Source organism: Amphiura filiformis, chromosome 20 (assembly GCF_039555335.1).
Source record: "Amphiura filiformis chromosome 20, Afil_fr2py, whole genome shotgun sequence".
In the NCBI taxonomy this organism is placed as follows: Eukaryota; Metazoa; Echinodermata; class Ophiuroidea; order Amphilepidida; family Amphiuridae; genus Amphiura; species Amphiura filiformis.
In genome coordinates, this window is record NC_092647.1 from 4110412 (window position 1) to 4131862 (window position 21451).

Genomic DNA, 21451 nt, shown 5'->3' on the forward strand with positions numbered 1-21451 from the left:
AAATTTTCAATTGACCGTCGGCTTTTCCTCCCAGCTACATACACTTTAAGAATATATCATTAGATTTATATAATTTACTTCGAGGACTGTTATATATCAAAAATTTGAAAAATATTAAATGTTTATAATTTGTCATAAAATTTGTATTATATTGTGATTTTCAAAAAATACTAATTATTTGATATCAGAAAGATATGCTTCGTATTCAGAATGCAATTCGATAGGTCTGATGTGCTCTCATGTCCCTCAAAAAATACTGTCGAAACGCAATAAACGCTCATTCTAGATCCCTTAATTACTGTATACTATTAAAATATAATATGCCTACATTTCGAGTCAGAATTTATGTTCAACACGGGCTATTTTAGAAGAAAAAAATCACTGCACGTAAAATCTAAACGATCAACTTGCGGAGACAAGCTTGAGTGGAAGAGGTTGCTGGCAGATGGGGTTGTCTCCCTCGAGTTCTGTAAATTTTTACCAATCACGCGTTAAAATCACGCATTTTACCGACTCATTTTTGACGTTTAAGGGCTGAGAGCTGAGAGCACATCACTCAGATATACCAAATAGTATTCTGAATACGAGGAATGGCTTTAACTGATGTCAAACAATTTTTGAATTTTTAAAATTTGCGATATAATAACAATTTTATGACAAATTATTAAAAAATTATATTTTTGACATTTAACAGTCCTCGAAGAAAAGTTGATCAATATAATGATATGCACTTAAAGTTGAAAATTGATATATGGATTGCCTGGTTAACTTATGTATTTCACTAATTGACTTGTCGTTATTTTTAATTATCTACAGCTCCATGAAAGTACACACTAGGATCATTAATGTCATTAAGTTTATGGTATTGATATTCTTACCTGGGAACCAAGGGAGAACAGTGCCAGTGCATTGATTGGTCACCCCAGGTTAAATAAGAAATAAATATATAATAAATAAAAACTAATACAAACTCTGCAAAAATGCATAAAATGCACACAGTTGCACTTAAAGTTGAAAAATTAATATATGGATTGTCTGGTTAACTAATATATTTCACTAATTGACGTGTCGTTATTTTTAATTACCCACAGGTCCATGAAAGTACACACTATGATCATTAATGTCATTAAGTTTAGGGTATTGATGGTATTAATATGCAAAAACGAATACAAACTCTGCAAAAATGCATAAAATGCACACATGTGCCTACAATTGCACGAAATTAATATCTGTAAAATGTAATAATAATAAAAAAATCCTTTTGATTTACTTAGAAGGGTAGGTTTCATTATTTAAATTGTCATTCCATTTACTTGAATGGAATGGGATGTTGCTTAAAAATACAAAAACTTCATTTTCAATAATTTTTTATTCATTTTGACCACAATTTGAGATGTTTAGACATCTTTTACAAAATAAGCATTGTAGTGTATTTAAGTGTACTCCGGCGTCGCAAATATATAAAGAGACATGTAGATTTTTTTTTTAATTGTGCAGAAATAGGAGGAGTCTGCCATGTTTGCTGTGAATTTTAGCCTAGATATATTTATCACAGATACAAAATTGACAGTGCATATTAATGATCAAACTCTATAGTTTTATAATTGAGCATGATCACCTGTGTAAGGTCATAGGAAATTATGTTAATAGACTTGTATAATGCGATGTTGCATTTCAGCTCACGCACTTGTTTTGCAGACGCGATTTCATAAATTTCCTTTGAGCCGATTTCCTAATATTTTTGCATTGGTGCGTTGAAAACTCCAAAGAAGGAATTATGGTACTTATTTCCAACTTCTGAGCACAACATATGCCTTAATGAATCTTAATGCAGACACTTCAACGTGATTTCACTTTAACGAATATTCAGCTGAGCATGTACACTAAATTCATGTGTATATGTTACATGCTTCCTGTCATAATTATTTCGCCAAGGACATGGGTTGCTGCATTTAGCACATGATGCAGTCATGTCTACAGTAGAATTCAACTCGACCTTTGCAGGACTTAAACCCCATTAAAAGCTATTAAACCAAGATAACACTCATTGAAAACAGCTCAACTGATTAAATCATATCTTCTCTGGTTAAATACACACATCATATGTTTCTGCTTTACACGTACAATGGAGCAATGCGCTGGGATTATACTTTCAGTTGGGTGAACGATTATAAAGCGAGCGCTAGAGAAAAATCTCTGTGGTCTTTGTTTACGAAATGAGACAATACGTGCTTATTGTTAACCAGCGTTCTTGAAAATGAGAAACATGGTGGTTTGCAGACTTAACACGGTTTGGAAATAATTTCTTCATATTTTTTGGTGTTATCTGTCGTTTACATATCCTTCCTAAAACACCAAAGTACGCATATTTCCAAACATCTAAATTAGCTAAAAATTTAGGACATGTTACAAAACTATATTTTCTAGAACTTTAGAAGAGTACTTTTAATATTGGCCGGTTATTTTTCACACAGCGACGTTAACTAGGCATATCCCCATACTTTTAACGTAGGCTATTTGTAGAGGTCACGCGTCAATGGGAAAGAGCACTGTGTATTGTGTATAGGAAAACGGACAGTAACTGCAGTATGATCCATCAACTGGATTGGATTTACAGAGCTTTTTAGTATAAGCACAAATACTATTGTCTGTCCAAATAACTTAGACACCCGGTTTTTGGGATATATTTCGAAAAGTTTTCACTTTGGCAAAAAGTCATGAAAGAAAAGTTGCTAAACACGGTCAGACCTAACAGAAATTATTAGTAAAGCGATGAAAAAATATTCTTCCTTGTCTACTTTTATTCAATTTTGACCGATTTACAGCAAGATATCTGGGTCCAGCCGAATATTCCTAATGACTTGAAACTTTTGATGGGATAATCTATTTACAGTAAGGGGTGTTTGAACATTGTAGTCATGCATATTTATCAGTGATGACACCCTTTTTCTTTGATCCTTTTACTAATTCACAATAATGGCGGTCTACTCAAATGCATTCAACAAAAGCATATTTGCAATCACCGCGAGAGGTCGTCTCACACGCATAACAAATACACTACGATCAAATAGGTTGATCACAATATTTGATTGAATGGACTGTGGATTTCGGTGAAGGACACCGGTTCAAATCCTTTGTTTGGAGCCAATCAATAATTTCATGCACAACCTCTATAACTCAAAAGATGTCACAGTTGGTGCATTATAACAAATGATAGGGCAAGTTACTGTGCGTCTGGAGTGTATTGTGAATTATACTACTCATCAGAACATTCATAGGGCATACAATTTGTATTTTCTTGGAATTGGGCCAAGCCAAAAGCATGCACAGAACAAGATTCAAATACCGCGCCGAATTGTTGTAATTGGTTGAGGGACAACTGGGATCTCTGCGTTAATACACTAAGAATAAATATACCAATAAGAAACACTGTCTGCATTTTATGAACTGAATTATATTTTTCATTTTTTTCATAAAATGTTTTTGGTGAGGAGTATAATTAATTTACTATTCATCCATCCAAAATCTTAGACCTACAAATCTGTATAATGAGACCTTCCAAAATAATGGTACCCATCTTCTACCGGATTATTTTTAAAGTGTTGAAAAAAACCTTTAAATTTCAATAACGGGATTCTGGTAAACTCTCACTCAATGCTTTGGAAACACAAAAATCCCGTTAGGTCTCAGCGTTAATGTTAACACTTTAAAAATAATCCGGTAGAAGTTGGGTACCATTATTTTGGAAGGTCTCATTATACAGATTTGTAGGTATTGTGATTTTGGATAGTGAATAGATGAATAGTAAATTAATTATACTCTCTGTCAAAAAAACATTTTATAAAAATGAAAAATATAATTCAGTTCATAAAATGCAGACAGTGTTTCTTATTGGTATATTTATTCTTAGTGTATTAACGCAGTGATCCCAGTTATCCCTCAACTAATGTTAATTCAATGCATTGAAATCGAATTGAATTGAAATGAATTTTGGGCGATTGTGATTTCAATGCATTGGAATTGAATTGGAATCGAAATGAGTGGGCTTGGGCATGAATTGAATTGGATTGGAATTGAAATCATCCTGAGCAATGAAGAATTGAATTGGATTGGAATTGAAATCATGATGAGTGATGAAGAATGAAGTGGAATTGAAATGAAATTCTGCTTTGATTTCAATTCAGCATTTCAATTCACAAGCAGATGTCTGTGATTCCAGATCATTCCACCTGTAAAAGTGCCCTTCCCTCATTCTGAATTCTGACACTTCCAAGTCTATTCACACAAGAGACACACATTAAAAATTTAGCATCAATAGTGTTACAAAACATATTGCAGCTAAGTATTCTGGAAAGATTTCATTTAAAAATGATAGCATAAAATACACATAATTTATATTGAAGAAAATTAAGTATGATATCATTTCTCATACACAGGTATAGCACTTTCTGAGACTTTTTTAGAGTTCTTCTTAATCTTTCTTTAAAAGAATATCTACTGTCTCTCTTGTCACATGGAAAAAATATAGGTTCTATGTTAATAAAGACACTAATATCTTCTAATATGATACAAATTGATTCTTAGCATTTCCAATGTTTTAAATTGCTTGATATGATCGATAATGTGAGTATGAGATCCCCACAACATGCCAAAGATCTCAAACTTTTGGCACTGATCATAAAGCGCCTATTTTTCTCAAGTTCCTAATTTTTATGCTCAAGTCATTGTACAATTTGAACAAATTGTGAGAAAACCATTAAGGGGGTACTACACCCCTGTGGTAAATTTGTGACTATTTATGTATTTTTCTAAAAAACTAAAAACACACTGGTAACAAAAGCTATGTATATTATTGGGGCAAGGAATCCAATTACTATACTGAAATTTCAGTGACTCAAGACAAGCGGTTCATTATATGATAGGAAATGAGGTACATCCTAGCGGTACCTCATTTCTTATCATAAATAACAAACCGCTTGTCTTGGGTCACTGAAATTCCAGTGTAGTAATTGGATTCCTTGCCCCTTATATAATATACATAACTTTTGTTACCAGTGTGTTATTAGTTTTGAGAAAAGTGCAAAAATAGTCACAAATTTATCGAAGGGTGTAGTACCTCCTTAAAGAAAATGCTTATATCTTTGACAGGTTTTTTCACACTTTTTCAAAAGTACAAGGATTTTGGGTGCCAAATCTTAGGAGGAGCAGGAGACAAGTAGGGCTATCTAATGGTATCAAAACCTTGATTTTTTACATCTTTGAGGTCAGTGTGGGTGTGGGGACAGGGTTCCATTATCGATGGTACCACACACCTTAAGTTTAGAAAATAAACATGTCTAAATGCTTAACATTTTGATTCCTTGTGTTTAAAAACACTTGATGTTTTGAAGTTTGACATTTGTGTTTAGATTTTACATGTGTTTACAAATCGAGGACAAAAAAGTCTCTAGACACAGTTTGTGCAGTGTGCCTTTGGTCAATTAACACAAACTGCAACTGTATTGGAATTGGAATTGAATTGGAATTGAAATGAATGCTCAGAATTGAATTGAAATTGATTAGCTGTTACTTTCACTGCATTGGATTGGAATTGAAATGAAATGATTTTGAAATTGAAAAATTGAATTGGAATTGAATTGAATTAATTGTAAAGCAAGGTGGATTGAATTGGAATTCAATAGCAAGACTCCAGGTGTAGAAAGAATTGAATTTGAATAGAATTGAAATCAATTTTCTGGAGTGAAATAACAATACCCTCAACCAATTACAACAATTCGGCGCGGTATTTGAATCTTGTTCTGTGCATGCTTTTGACTTGGCCCAATTCCAAGAAAATACAAATTGTATGCCCTATGAATGTTCTGATGTTATTGGTGAGGAGTATAATTCACAATACACTCCAGACGCACAGTAACTTGCCCAATCATTTGTTATAATGCACCAACTGTGACATCTTTGAGTTATAGAGGTTGTGCATGAAATTATTGATTGGCTCCAAACAAAGGATTTCAACCGGTGTCTTTCACCGAAATCCACAGTCCATTCAATCAAATATTGTCATCAACCTATTTGATCGTTGTGTATTTGTTATGCGTGTGAGACGACCTCTCGCGGTGATTGCAAACATGCTTTTGTTGAATGCATTTGAGTAGACCGCCATTATTGTGAATTAGTAAAAGGATCAAAGAAAAAGGGTGTCATCACTGATCAATATGCATGACTACAATGTTCAAACACCCCTTACTGTAAATAGATTATCCCGTCAAAAGTTTCAAGTCATTAGGAATATTCGGCTGGACCCAGATATCTTGCTGTAAATCGGTCAAAATTGAATAAAAGTAGACAAGGAAGAATATTTTTTCATCGCTTTACTAATAATTTCTGTTAGGTCTGACCGTGTTTAGCAACTTTTCTTTCATGACTTTTTGCCAAAGTGAAAACTTTTCGAAATATATCCTAAAAACCGGGTGTCTAAGTTATTTGGACAGACAATAGTGTATCAGTCTGTTAGAGCCTGTTCAATAGAATCTTGCAATCAATCCGTATAGACACTACTATGATGTGATGTGTATTTGGTTTAGTTCTGTTGAACGAACAAAATAAGCATTTCACTATTGCGGGCAAATTACGTCATACACAGATCTTTCTTCTTTCTACTTCAGTAGATCTTTAAAATGCTACTAGTGCCATCGCTTACACCGATTTTGACCAAACTTGGCAACAAGAAGCAGATAGGGTTAAAGGATAGGGGTTATTAGAGATACTTTTATGAAAATCTTTAAAAAAATCCCTTAAATTACATGCTATAACCACCAAACTTGGTTTGCATTGTTTTTCAATCTTTTGATGTCCCGAATTAAGGGATGTGGCTATAGGAACAAAGACCAAACAAACATATTCTTGTTTACGCCGTAATATTGTAGTATTTCAACCATTTTACAACTTCAGCTGTGTAACTTGCAAAAATTCCCGCTAAAAAGTGGTTCTTTGAATTTTTTAAAATACATTAAAAATCGCATTGGACTTTTCGTACTGATTATACTATAATGATTACCTGCCTATAATGTTCTGATCACACTATAGACTGGGATTATATGTGACCCCATTGCCAGGCAATTTGTTCCTATTGTTCCTTGTCTGGAAAAATTCAGGGACTGTGCTTTTAAATAACCCGCCAGAACACAATAAGGCCATTGACCTGTGTAGTGGTCATACGTTGTTCATTGACCATAAAGATTTCTGGTCCCTCAGCAACTCATTAAAAATGCGTTGCATCAGGTCAGGGATTCTATTATAATAATTCTAATCCTTTCTTTGAGGTGAATAGATAAAAGAGAGTTCTTGAAAAACAGGTGTGATGTTGTAGATAATATATTATCATCAAAGTTGCTGGCATATAGGACATTTCGTGGAAGTGGCGCTTATTATATATTTCTTGTAAACACAATCTAATGTGGTACTCGCTACATGGAGAAGGTCGGTCTGCAAATGTCCAGTGCATGAAGCTATATAGTAGAGATATTATAGCTTCATGTTCAGTGTAAATCAATTAAAATACTATAGCTGGATATCAAATCGTGATGCATTCCTTCTTGTTATGGACGATATTAATTTTGATATTATTGTGACAAAATCCATTCCCTTCTCAATTGATTAGGCTCCAGTCTTAGGCTTTCTTTTCTAAAAATAAATCCTAGGGCCTAAAGGCAAATAAATATGGGCTAAACCCATATTCGGTATGCGGAAAGTTTTCATAGTCATCTATTACCTATACCAGGGGTCCGCAAATAGCGTGGCTTCCCGAGTGGCGCGAGGCGCCGTTTAGATTTAAAATAAATAAATAAATAAATAAATAAATAAATAAATTCCCATGTTCTCCGTGTAAAGACAGGCTAAAATAGTGCAAAATATTGCACCAAATGGCGTCATTTGCACCTCAACTTAAAAACCCACGATAACTTCACAGGGGGGCACCCCTCTGACTCCCCCGGCCGTGCTAAAGCACCGCGAAAGCTGCTTCGCAGCCATTGAGTGGCGCTTTTCAGTCTTTTATTTCATGTGGCGCTTCAACAAACCTGTTTGAGGAAGCCTGACCTATACCAGTTTTCACCCCGATGTGGCAGTGACGTCAACACGTCGAAGCAGCTGTTTCGCTCGCGCATCTATGCGGCGTCTTTAAGCGTGTGCGAGTGTACATCAGCGCAGGTGGTGTATGACGTGCAGTCCCTAAATTCAGTAAATTTTCATCGTCAACCGTGTAATTGAATGGGATTATTTTGAAATTTTAAAACGCTTGAAATATCACAAACAAATAGGCCTATGTTGATAAATAATATAAATACAAGCTAAAACCGTTGGGGTTCGATAATGAACCCCACAAAACTAACCGAGTATATGGAAAATGCCATACGGCCGGGCGGTTTCACGAGTTGCCGGCTCGATCATGTCATCCGCCGCCTGCATCAGCGCTTTGATCGAACGCTAGGGAGTGTAATGAAATTCATACAGTGCTGATGTCACTGCCATATCAGTAGCCTGAATCCTTCTGGCCTCTAATGACGGCGTCTTTTATTTACCCACAATCCGTCACGTTGCCTTATTCACCAACAGCACAACCCGATGACCGTGCGTAGTTGTTGAAAAACTGAAGGATCCAGTCTACCACATCAGGGTGAAAATGGTATAGCTTATCGCAAACCAGCCAAATTTGTATATGTTTGAATAGCTATAGAATACCCGTGAATATAGTGTCAGAAACTCTCACACATCTTGGGATAACCTTGTCATTAATGTGAGACTGAAAGCAACGCCATTTTGGGGATATATTTGAACATTGCGAGGGAAAACATTGCGGTAAAAGTAAGTTAATCATGAAAATCGTTTAATTCTAATAATATCAACCAGTAACGGACACTTAGCCAAGACTATGTGAGAAGTTTGGGGTATGTAAAGCATTTTCTTGTTATAAAAACAAGGAAAAAGCAGTCCAAAATTAAACAACTCGATATTTAAAGAAAGTACATTTTGAGAAGGCCTACGCTGGTTCTTTTAATTCTAGTTCAAAATCTGTTCATCACCTGCAGTCCGATTTGGTATCTATGGTTTCATAAAAGTATTGGGAACTCTTTTTATGATATTTTGGTTTAAAAAAACGATACTGTTAAAAATATCGGTATTTATGCCAGCGACATTTCTATTATGTAAAATGCATTGAAAATTGTCGGCTAAAAAGTGCATAAATTAAAATCGCGAACAGTAATAGAAACAACAACTATCTACATTCCAAGCGGAAACGCTTTTCAAAAACATACCACCTTTTTCGGGCAATCGCTGAAACCGAAATATGAAATTCTAGGCCATCTGTAAAAAAGTGCGTGAGCAGAAATGACCATGAACTTGGGTCACCGAAATAAGTGTTTATATTGGTGTCAGGCCTTTCATAGTGATACAACAATTAGCCCCCAATAATGGCTTTCATTTGAACCGTTATTTGTTAAACTGCGATTTTTACTTTTTGAGAAATCAATGAATGTATCAAAAAACTTTTCGAAAGTCGATTAAAAATGGCCTAACCCGTTAAGGACAAAAAAGTTTGAAATCTCATTCCACACTCCTGCCATTAGGAGTAACACATGATTGGATAGTGAAATCAGTGTGCAAAAAGTGTCAAACCAAAAAACATTTCAATTTATTTTTCAATTTATTTAGATTGATTCCAATCTTTAATCGTTAAAAGATTGAACTTCGGGCAATTTAAGAGAGTGTGTTTGTATAAAATAGTACATTAGAATGAGTGCTATTTCATACAATTTATATATAACATTTCAAACAATCAATCTTTATTTTTCATCAATCCTATATGTAAGCATTCAATGTAACAGCAGAGGTAAAACAATTATTGTAATAACATTTTCATACAAAATAGATTAGTATTTCTTTGCCATAATGTTAGCTTTTACTGTCAGATATATCTCCTTTTAATTTTGAGCCGAACAAAGGCAAAGCAAAGAAAATTGGAATTTACTAACGGCGCCAATGTCGCCAATACGTATCACTCCTTCGGTCGTGTTACTTTACGATCCATTGTTGTGTAGATCGCCGTCCCGCACGTCATGTACGTACTGTGTTATGAACATCGCGTAAGCGTTCGTCTAATATTTCCATCGTAATAATAAAACGATGGTTCCTGGGTTTTATTCAAAATCTCGGATTTTGCAACACGGAAATTATCCCCCTGGATAAAAGGGGGCGGGCTTTGATTCTTTTGCGAGCCAATTATGCCCATGTAGTATCTACATGTGTTGGGCTGTGGAATGGATTTCAAATATTGAGTTTTAGTTTTGGTTTTTGGTAACATGGTTTCCTATTATCCTGCCTAACCTCTCGATTATTGATATCATTATTTCTACCTGTTGTTAGAAACTTAAAATTTGTATCAAGGAGATTTCATTTCAGTTTCTTATATAATGGTGTGAAGAAGAAAATCACTTGGTTTGAAGTTACCTGATCTAAGTATACAAAGTATACCCAGTTTGGGTAACCGCAGGTGCTAAGTGATTTTTGGATGTGATTGAGTCCCTTAGCTTTGGACTCCTCGTCGCTAATGAGGGTCTCTGTGAGGTACTGTATGGTTCTTATAACCCCAAGTTTGTGAATAAGGGGGTGGTTAGAGCCAAATTGAAGGTAATGGTCCGTGTGAGTAGGCTTTCTGTATACTGTTGAGGTTAGGCCATTATCGGTGTTGGGGTGAACCAAACAGTACATAGGCAACTGGTTATTCTCACACTCTTCCTGTGTGAATTTAATGTTAGGATCAACTGTTAAAAAAACCGTTCAGACTCACTTTTGCTTATCACCACAAAGGTATCGTCCACGTATCAGCTTCACGTATCTCAACCACAGCATCGCCACAACTCTCACGTGACCAATCGACCTAATCAGTCACCTGATGATGTCTCATGGTTTCGGACGAAACGTCATGTGAACGAAACATAAGTTCCTGTATTTGATTTGATTTTTATATTTTTGATTAATCAACTGGATGAATAATCTACACCAAGATACTATCCCAGTAGCTTTCTTCTCTCCTATGCCAGTCAGGATGTGATCTGTAACATTAATAAGGGTGCTTTGTGTCGAATGATTTGATCTAAAGCCTGACTGATTACTTGAGAGAATGTTATTTTCCTGTATATAAATGTACAATTGTTCATGAACTGATCTTTCCAGGATCTTTGAAATGATGGGAATTACCGAAATTGACCGGAAATTATTTAAGTTATCCTTTTCGCCACCCTTATGTACGGGAGTAAATCTGGCCTCCTTCCACTCGTTTGGTACTTTGCCTGTCTTTAGAGAAAGATTACATATGTGCGTTAACGAAATGGAAATAACAGCAGCAACTTTGAGAAGATTTGCTGGGATATTATCCATACCAATTGATTCAGATATGGAAATTGATTTCAACTCCTTAAGGGTAGACTGGGTATTGTTGGTCGAAGCAACATTATCTAAATCAATATATTACTGAAACATAACACTTTAATGTTTTGCAAAAGTTCATTCTACAAATCATGTACTTTGAAAACTTGCTTGGTTGAGTTATGTACGTTTTACAAAAGTGTTGTTGTTTCAGCCCTCTTTACAACATAACTCAAGAACCACAGGACCTTCGAACTAGAACACCTTTTTTAAAATTCGGACTAGCGAGCCGTTTGAACAATTCGGACTAGCGAACCTTTAATTAAAAGACTAGGGAACCTTCGGACTAGCGAACCTTCGGATTAGAGAACCTTCGGATTAGCGAAGCTGTTTTTCGGACCAGCGAACCTTTTTAGCGAACCTTAGGACTAGCAAACCTTCGGTCTAGCGGTCCTTTGGACTAGCGGGTATTCCCCGACCATATCTGTCTCCCCACATACTCCCACCCCTCCCCACCCACAAACGAAGCCACACAATCCGATACAGACAACAAATCATATCCAGACTTTTCCACTAGAAAATCCAACAAGAATACAATGTTCATACGTGTATCTGGTAAATCCGTGTCTAATGTCAGAACACCTCCATTTGTGTGTTCTAACCTGTCATTTAGTATACGCAACGCTTTTGGAACACGCTCAACGTCTCTGAATTTGTAATAGTTGTCAAACTGTAACGTAGTCCCTGAAACGAAAGAAGGAAATAACAGTGATTTTGTTATGGTCCAGATAACTACTTTAAAACATCCTCCCGCGTGAGAGTGCTAATTTTTAAAAGCTTTTAAAAGGGTCGGTCACCCACCTTTCCACAGTATTTTTTGTGGGTCCTGAGAGCACATCATCGAATTGCATTCTGAATACGAAGAATGTCCTTCTGATATCAATAATTTTGATATTTTTGAAATTCGCGATATAATACAAATTTTATGACAAATTATTAAAAATGGATATTTTTGACATTTAACAGTCCTCGAAATAAAATTTATAAATCTAATGATAAAAATTTAGGTATTTTTGGGAAAAAATGTGTATCTTCAATACGAAAGGTCATAATTTTCAAATGATCGTCGGCTTTTCCTCCCAGCTACATACAGGGTGTCCCAGAATGATTTATACCGGGAAAGTTGAATTTTTCTAGGTATGAAGAGCAAATTGGACATTTCTAATAGAAGTTACAGGATAATGCGTACAAATGGTGAATTTTGACAAAACAACCTATTTTGAAAACTTGTAAACTTACTAACCGTTCAGCACAAAGGTATATTTATACTAAAATGTCGATATCTAACGATTATAAAGGATTTGTTACGCTTGAGTGACCTTATACCATTCTATCTATGGCGGCGGTTTTGAAGACAATTATTGCGGTGTTTTAGTTTCATCCCAAACCCACAGGTACGTAACGGAAAAGATTAAAATTTACTGCGGAGGATCCTTGAGGAAGTTATATCCTCTGTAATAATGACATTTTTGGGTAAAATTGTGGTCAAAATTACATAAAAAGTATGTTTTTCAACCTAAATATCTGAAGTCATATTGAAATGTTTCACTTAATCTCATATCAAGAATTATTCAACGTTGTAAGCTCTACATCTGTGCCATATTTGGTGCATTTCCTATAAAACAATGTAGGATTTCTCCAATATATTGCACAGTACGGCTGGACGATGGTGATAAAGCATTCATGTGTTATTATGCCTCTGCGCTGTAAATTACACATATGTAGTTTTCGTCCATTTCCAGTAATATCAATGTCACGCCAAAACGAGTCAAGCTATTTATATGAAAGTCACAGAATAAGTAGGAGACATGTGCATTATTGTATTGCACTTATTAAAATTAGATACACTGTTGACTATATATTTTTAATATTTTTTTCAAACACGGTATCATTCTGGGACACCCTGTACATTTTAAGTACATATTATTAGATTTAGAAATTTTACTTCGAGGACTTAAATATGAAAAAAAAAAAAAATCAATTTTTAATAATTTGTATTCGATGCAATCATCTCTAATATCTCATCTCATTTTAACTCATGTAACAGCCTCAGTGGCAGTTGAGATTGGATTAAAGAGGAAGCCCCGCCAGAGCATTTCTTTGGGGTGAACCAAACCTGCATGGTTATCAAATTAATCAGTGACAATTGGCAAGTGACTTAGCTAATGCCTATGTTTATACCACGCCTGGGTCATTTGCTTGGCAACATTTACTTAATATGATCAAGGACATTTCACTCCCTGAAGGTTTGGTTCACTCCAGAAGAACTGCTCTGACGGGGCTGCCTCTTTAAGCTTCCTTTCTCTTGACCGAAAGGCTGACAGTAAATTGTTCACTAAATCGTTAGGAGTGGTCTTTTCTTCCTTATGTTAGGAGTGGTCTTTTCTTCCCTGTGTTTATCTTCAGATTTGTATCTCCTTTTCTTTCTCCTATAGCCCAGCATAATTATATAGGGTTTTTTTTTAGCCTGGCTTGAGCATTTTGTTTGAACCTGGTCCTGTTAAACAAACAAACTGAAACGTGCTAGCAATAATCATGATAATATATACATGTAATTTCACGAAAATACGAAACAGCATCTGCTGCATTATCTCGGATTACCATGGTTACGTTCATCATTTAGATGTAATTTTATTTTTGTCACAGTATTCAGATTCTGACCATACCATCATTATCATGTTTGATGTACTGACAATTACGTTTAGGGGCTGTGCAATAAGTAAGCACGGTTGTTTGATGTATATAGAACTGGCTTCATTATTAACTAAATGCAAACAACTGTGTAAGAGCACTAAAAGCGGAAGCAATTTTTAGCATACATTTATGGGGTAACTTTAATTAAACGCCCTAATACGGCTTATAGAAAACAGTATAGAAATTTTCAAATATGCAAAATTGTCTGCTCGTTATGATCGCATTATATGTCTAGACCATTATAAGGTTTGCAAATTGGCTTCCCAAAAATGTCGCAAATACAATACGTTAATGAGTAGACTGTATGAATAAAAGAGTAAAGGGTGGTTGCGGGAAGAGTGTTCTATTAAATTGACCGACTGAAATATCCAATCTAAATAAATAGATTGAAATGGAGTTTTTGCCTGTTTTAGTGATTGCTCCCGTTTACACAGCTAGTGGGGCCGGGTAATGGGCCCGGGGGGGGGGCGCACTCAACTTTGGAAGTGACGGGTATGTGCCTACCGGAGTCGCGAAGTAGGGGCCTATCGGGTACAAAGCGTTATTTAAAAAAAGGGGGTCATTGGGTACAAACAAAATTAAAAAGGGGTCATTGGGTACAATATTTTGAATAAAGGGGGTCATTGAGTATAAGATTTAAAAAAAAGGGTCATCGGGTAGAAAATTTTGAAAAATGGAGCAAAATTTTGAAAATTTCGGCATAATTTTGAAAAATTGAGCAAAATTTGACAGTTTCGGCATTTTTTGTTGCATTTTGATGATGCTATTCTAGAAAAAAGGGGGTCATTGGGTAGCCGCAACCAAAAAAAGGGGGTCATTGGGTAGCCGCAACTAAAAAAAAGGGGGGTCATCGGGTATGGCTTTAAAAAAAAGGGGGTCATCGGGTATAGTCGACTTCAAAAGAGGGGGCCTATTGACAGGCACATACCGTCACTTCCAAAGTTGAGTGCCCCCCCCCCGGGGTAATGGGTCTTCGCGCGGGTATCCCGCTTGTGAACATTAAAGGAAATTATACCTTCTCTTGGTGGAAAATCAGCTGCTGGCTTTATAATCCGTAGGCCTCGACTTGACGCTGCTTTCACTATATTTGATGTAGAATTATGACATAAATAAAATGCTGGTTGAATGTCTAATTCTTGTAGGCGTAGTTCAGTACTAACTAGTGCCTCACGAACCCATGGATCGCGGTATAATTCAAAATGCCCAGGTGGATGCGGCCCATCTTCTCGCATTCCTATATCAAATCGATTGGCCCAAGCCTTAATTTTTTCAGGAAAAAGTTCGGCAAAATCTCCATAAACAAAGAGCATGACGGGCATTTTCACTCTATACGCTTCCAGAATTGACACAATTTTGCTCGCACGTTTTAAATTCATGCCGATAGCTATAGATATGGCAACCTTCTTTGTGGTAGTGCCGCACGTTGAATAAATTGCTCCGATTTGCCCAGGAGTGTTACCAGGTACCTGATAGAAAAAAATGAAAAATGTTTATTATGATAGGTGTGCTTAGACGGTAGCCTACTTTTGAATGTAACTTACAAGCGAGCCAGCAATTAAATTATGCTACAAGCGAGCGTGTGTCAACACGGGACTTACTTGTAAGCCAACTCAAAAGTAAGAGTGACATTCACTGGTAAATTATGCCATGATTATTCACAATCAGAATAGGATTGGGTCATCAAGGTCATGCTTACATGCGAGTTACCGAGTTGCCAAAATCCGGGGCCAAAATATGATGTCTCAAAACTTGTGAAGATTTTGAAATCCAATGTAGAATGTGGATTTTTTACCCAACTTTAACTCGAACAAAATAAGTTTGAAATGCTCGAAACTTTCAAAACTTACATTATTAACACACACATATAGTTTTACTAAGAATTAATTACACATTAATCTTTCAACAACAACAAAATAACATAGCTTTTTAGCGATTTTTTGTAAAATAGAATAATTGTCCGCCAACTTCTCCGAGACAATCAAATGTGCACCGCAAGAACGCGCGCAGCAGTACCAGTACTAGTACCGGTTGTCGTCAGCAAAATCTCCCTTATGTATTGTCCAAGACAGAGATAAAAAGAATTTATCGCGTCTGACGTCACTGTCAATCAAATTTCCTACGATCCTTGATTGGTTAATAGCGCGTAAAAGGAAGGCCGATTTATCTGGTGCCGATCGGAGAAAAGGAATAGCACAAAATGGCGAAAAATTACGTACTTTTAACAAGGCAAAAAGCAACTTTTCTAGGCATTGTTGACATGGTGCCTTCGCGAAAGAAAATTTCCTACTATAAATACCTAACTTTTGATATGGTTTGAAGGTGCAAAATTAACAATATGGCGCCCGGTTATACCGCCGCCGCGTTCATCAAGTCATCATCACGGAGACAAAAATATAATAAACATCGGAAATAAAAAATAAAAATAAACAGAACAGAACAGAACAAAACAAAACAACAAAAACAAACTATTCTAGGTCGTGTCATCCAGCCCAGTGGAATTATTACGCTGTTGCATGTTGAAATTCATACTTCCCCTGTTGAAGACATGACCTTAATCTTCCACAACGGATATGGAGTCACCACTTCAGGTAACCCCATTTAAAATTTACACTCCCTCTGTGGAAGATATTCAGTATTCCATAGTCGGTGTATGGATTTCAACTGGAATAGCCCATTATGGGTCATGGATTTCAAATGGAAAGCAGCTCTGGAAGCTCTGTTCAGCATGCGCGTATTTTTTTGGGGGGGGGGGGGCTTTGGGGCGCCAGCCCCCCCGGGGTCAAAGTAGGGGCGTCAAAAACGAAGGGGCGGCGGAAGAAGAAGGGGCGGCAAAAACAGGGGCGGCAAAAACGAAGGGGCGGCAAAACGAATTAGCAAAGAAAAAAGGGCGCAAAAAAATGGAAAATGCAAAAAAAAAATTGAAAAAGGTTGCTTTTTTTTGGGTCAACTTTTCGGGCTGTTAAGGAAGGGGCAGCAAAATTGTTTCTTCTTCAGCCCCCGGGGTTGGGGCGGCCACGGTACGCCACTGTTCAGGATCCTTTTACTTCTTTAGTTGGCAAAATAAATGACAAGACAAGAAGGAAGGGAGAAAAGAGGGGACACCTCCCCCTCCCTCTCTGCTGCTGCTGTTGCTTTTATGGTTGAAATTACATTCTTTTAGGAAAGACATCGAGTACCTTGATCAGGTGCATCTCATCAAAGTCCTTGTATCCTCTGTATTCAGCGGCCCATTCTACTATAGGTTTACCAGATTTTTTGATATCCTTGTTCACCATGGCTTTTTTTTGTTCCTGTGTCCACCCAGATACTGGCTGCCAAACATGGAACTCACCGTAGTACCTATTGGCAGGATAATAACAATAATGAAACTACTACTAAAATTACTCCTAATAATAATAAATACCTGATTTTCATTGCATTTTTACAAAATTGTAACATTTACAGACATATTTAAGCGGAAAATGGCGGTTGAAAAACCGAACTCGCAGCGTATATCCGACTCGACGCAAAGAGCCTAAAATGTGACATCTGCCACAGTATATGGAAAGGTTTCTATACATAAACGATTCTCTTTAAACCTCTATGCACAGTTTCCACCTCGATACACCTTAGCATACTTTGTCCATGTTTCGTCCAAGAGCTTCCAAGCAAGCAGTGAATTGTCTCTACATAGTCTTTGCTTACACTACACGGTTGAGTGTATAGCTGTGTGAGCTTCTAGCTGGAAAATGGGCATATGTGATTGGTTTTTGTCAACACCTCAAGTTCCCTTCATCCAATCAGAATTTTTTCTAATATCGAACGAAAGCTAACACTTCCCATAACACTATTTCTCATTAGGTCAGATAACGGAATTCAATGTTTATAGCAAGGCGAATATGGTAAATCTGCTGAAAACGACCTATCCCAGCACAAATTTAGATCAAAATGTAGGTTTTAAAAGTCAAAACCTCAAGTCTTCCTTGCAATATTTTTCAAATTAAAACGTCATTAAATGAAAGAGCACACTTATATTGTCCAAATGCTAGGCTCATTAGAATGAGCAATAACCAATCTTGAGCAAAAAGTTACTATTTTCGCCTGTTTTGCCATACGGTTGTAAATTCAATGAACTATGACTTTGCTAAAGAGCGCTTACAAATTGATAAGTAGAAAAAAACATCAAGAAAATATATTATATTACCCCGAATCAAGACAAAATAGGTTTACATACTTATCAACCCAGTCGAATGTTCTCTCTGCCATCATCTTCTTCAGTATGTCGAATTCTGCACCCTCGACATCTAATTTGAATATGACGTAATCCTCTTTGTTTGTGTTTTCTCGTATCCATCTCGAAAGATCAATGGTAGGAATAGTGGGTCTAACGGCCAGTTTCCTCATGCCACCTGAGATGAAGAATATATAGCATAAGAGACGGCTTCAAAACTCAACCGCCGGTTGCTCGCCGGTTCCGTCGGTTGGAGCCGGTTTCTATTGTTCTAACCAATTGAACGCGGTTCAACTGCATTCAATTCACCGCTGGTCAACCGGTGGTCGAGCTTTGAAGCCGCCCTCTTAAATACGTTGCTTGTTTGTATAGAAACATCGATACATATACGACAACCCCCGCATAAACACAAATCTATATAGCCTTATAATCTTCAATAACGAAAGGTCAACATTTTCAAATGATCGTCGGCTTTTCTTCCCAGCTACATACACTAAAAGTACATATCATTAGATTTGTAAATTTTACGTCGAGGACTGTTAAATATGAAAAATAAAAAAGATATATCAACTTTTAATAATTTGCTATAAAATGTGTATTATATCGCCAATTTAAAAAACTCAAAATGATTTGATATCAGAAAGACATTCCTCTTATTCAGAATACAATTCGATATGTCTGATGTTCCACAAAAAATACTGTGCAAACGTTGCTATCCGATTCCTTACTGTACCAGTAAAAAGTAATGAAAAGGTTTCTTATTGGACCCTGTAAAAAGCAAAGAACAGACCGGATGTTCGCACATAAAAAAGAAAAGAAATGATGTCATAATTAGTTTAGCTGCAAAGCTCCTGAATTTGGTACAATTGTACACTCTGTGATAAAAGCATGGGAGTTTCCACACAAGAAGTGCATGATCCAAAGTTGATTTTAAGATGTGGAGGCATTTGGATTTGACCGTTAGAAGTCACGGAAGGTCACACAGGGGTAAAAATTTGAAAATGCTCCAACGACAGATACACCAAATTATTCGCCTGGTCACAAGGATCTCAAAAATGTAGCATATAGTTTTGTGCTATCTACGACATATCGTTATAGAGTTATTCTGTAATTTTTTGGGTAAAAACAACACAATTTTTGTTGTACAGGGGTAAAAAATTCAACTTGCTCCAATTTTGCCAAAATTAGTGGCAAATTGTTTGTCTTGACATAGGAATCAAGAAACAGTGTAGTACTTACCCAGCAAACACAAAACGTTTTCGACATCATTCGCAAAAGGTTATAAAAGGTTGTCAGAAAACGTTTAAATGTCGGGTTATATAAAGGGTACATTAATGGTATAAAACGTTTTCATAACATTAAAAAACATTTGTTGGTAATTTACTGCACAGCAAACACAAATGTTTTACAGAAAACATTTAAATGTCGGGTTATATAAAGGGTATAAAATGTTTTAATAACATTCCAAATTTTTTTTTGAAAACTTGGTACAAATCATTCTAAACAGCATGTTATTTTGCGGTTGAAAAAATATTTTGCAAACAATGTATGCCCAGAATATTTACAATAACATTTTAAAAATGTGTTCACGACCTTTATATAACCCGACATTTAAATGTTATTAAAACGCTTTGTAAAAAACATTTTATGAACATTTCTGTGTTTGCTGGGCGCAAATATTTTAACATAATGTTATTTAAGTGGTGACAAAATATTTGGCCAAAAATGTTTGCAAAAATAGTTGTAGTGTGTTTTCATACAAAACGTTTTAAAACGATTTCATGACCTTTATATAACCCGACATTTTAATGTTATTAAAACGTTTTACCTAAACCAAAACCCAAAATATAACTTATTTAAAACGTTTTAAAAACGTTTTTGTGTTTGCTGGGTATCATCTAAAATGTACTCTTTACTTGATATTTGCAATGGAAGTCGACTATCAACACGGGCCTATATCATGATATGGCCAGCCAATAAAACCCCTTTTTATGATTCGTGTCAGCTAAGCGGACAATTTGCCACCATTTTGTTCAAAATCTGAGTAAGTTGAATTTTTTTTTATCCCAATTCACCCTATTATTCACATTTAATTTGTATCGTTATCATTAGTTCTTGTGCAAAGATTAAATATTAAATATGTTTAAATGCATGCTTGAAACCTATTTTGTACTTTGTTCTTAACATTGCCAAAAAATGACTTAGGCAATTATCGTAGCAGGCTGACGATATAACTATTTATTGACTTGATATTTTCAATGTATATACCTGTGTTTTTATCTTTCTTTTCCGCATTGGATACAAACAAGGAGCCACCACCCCATTGCATGTCCCTTCCATTGTCTAAACCACGGGTTGGTGACCATACTGATTCCACAAAAGCAGTCATGTTTCCTGCGAAGAGAGAAAGATGCATTCAAAAATATTATTAAAGTAGTATTCAGAGATTGGCTCATCCGGAGGATCGTAAAAATCATCAAAATTCAGATTTTGGCACTTTTGATATTATTCTGTATACGTCTCTCGAGCATGTCGAGTCAATAATTTAGATATTTTTTTTTATTGTATATTTAAATGTAATGATGAGAAGTGTCTAAAAGTATACATTTTCAGAAAGGAAACGATGCAAGGATTCAGGAATCCAACTACTATTCATTCATCTTTATTTCATTCAAATATAAAATATAACTGCACAACAATTAAACACATACATTGAATGAGGAGGTTCTCGGAAGGCCAGATGGAACCCCCTGTCCTAACCTAAAAAAGTTTCAAAATAGCAACAACAACAACAACAACAACAACAACAACAACAACAACAACAACAACAACAACAACAACCAAATATACCGTAAAATGTCAATACACAACCCACCTCCCCTCTTATACCCTGATATAAACCAAAAAAGCTTTTTTTGTGATCAAGAATATGCAAGAAATTACCCTGATAAATTCAATGCTACATTAACTATATTACAGATAATACGATACACAATTAAATTACTTTAAGCTGTACAAGGAAATTAGATAAAACACTAAATGTAATTAAGAATAAATTTATCTTTC

The 21451-nt window shown here is 35.8% G+C and overlaps 1 protein-coding gene across 1 annotated transcript in view; it reads right to left on the reverse strand.

Moving 5' to 3' along the window:
- Window positions 1–21451, reverse strand: part of LOC140142636 (uncharacterized) — a 77258-nt gene that overhangs the window by 42908 nt on the left and 12899 nt on the right. Inside the window, exon 3 of the mRNA XM_072164639.1 lies at window positions 20654–20779. Coding sequence (XP_072020740.1) covers window positions 20654–20779 — 126 coding nt within the window. The remainder of the gene's footprint in view (window positions 1–20653; window positions 20780–21451) is intronic.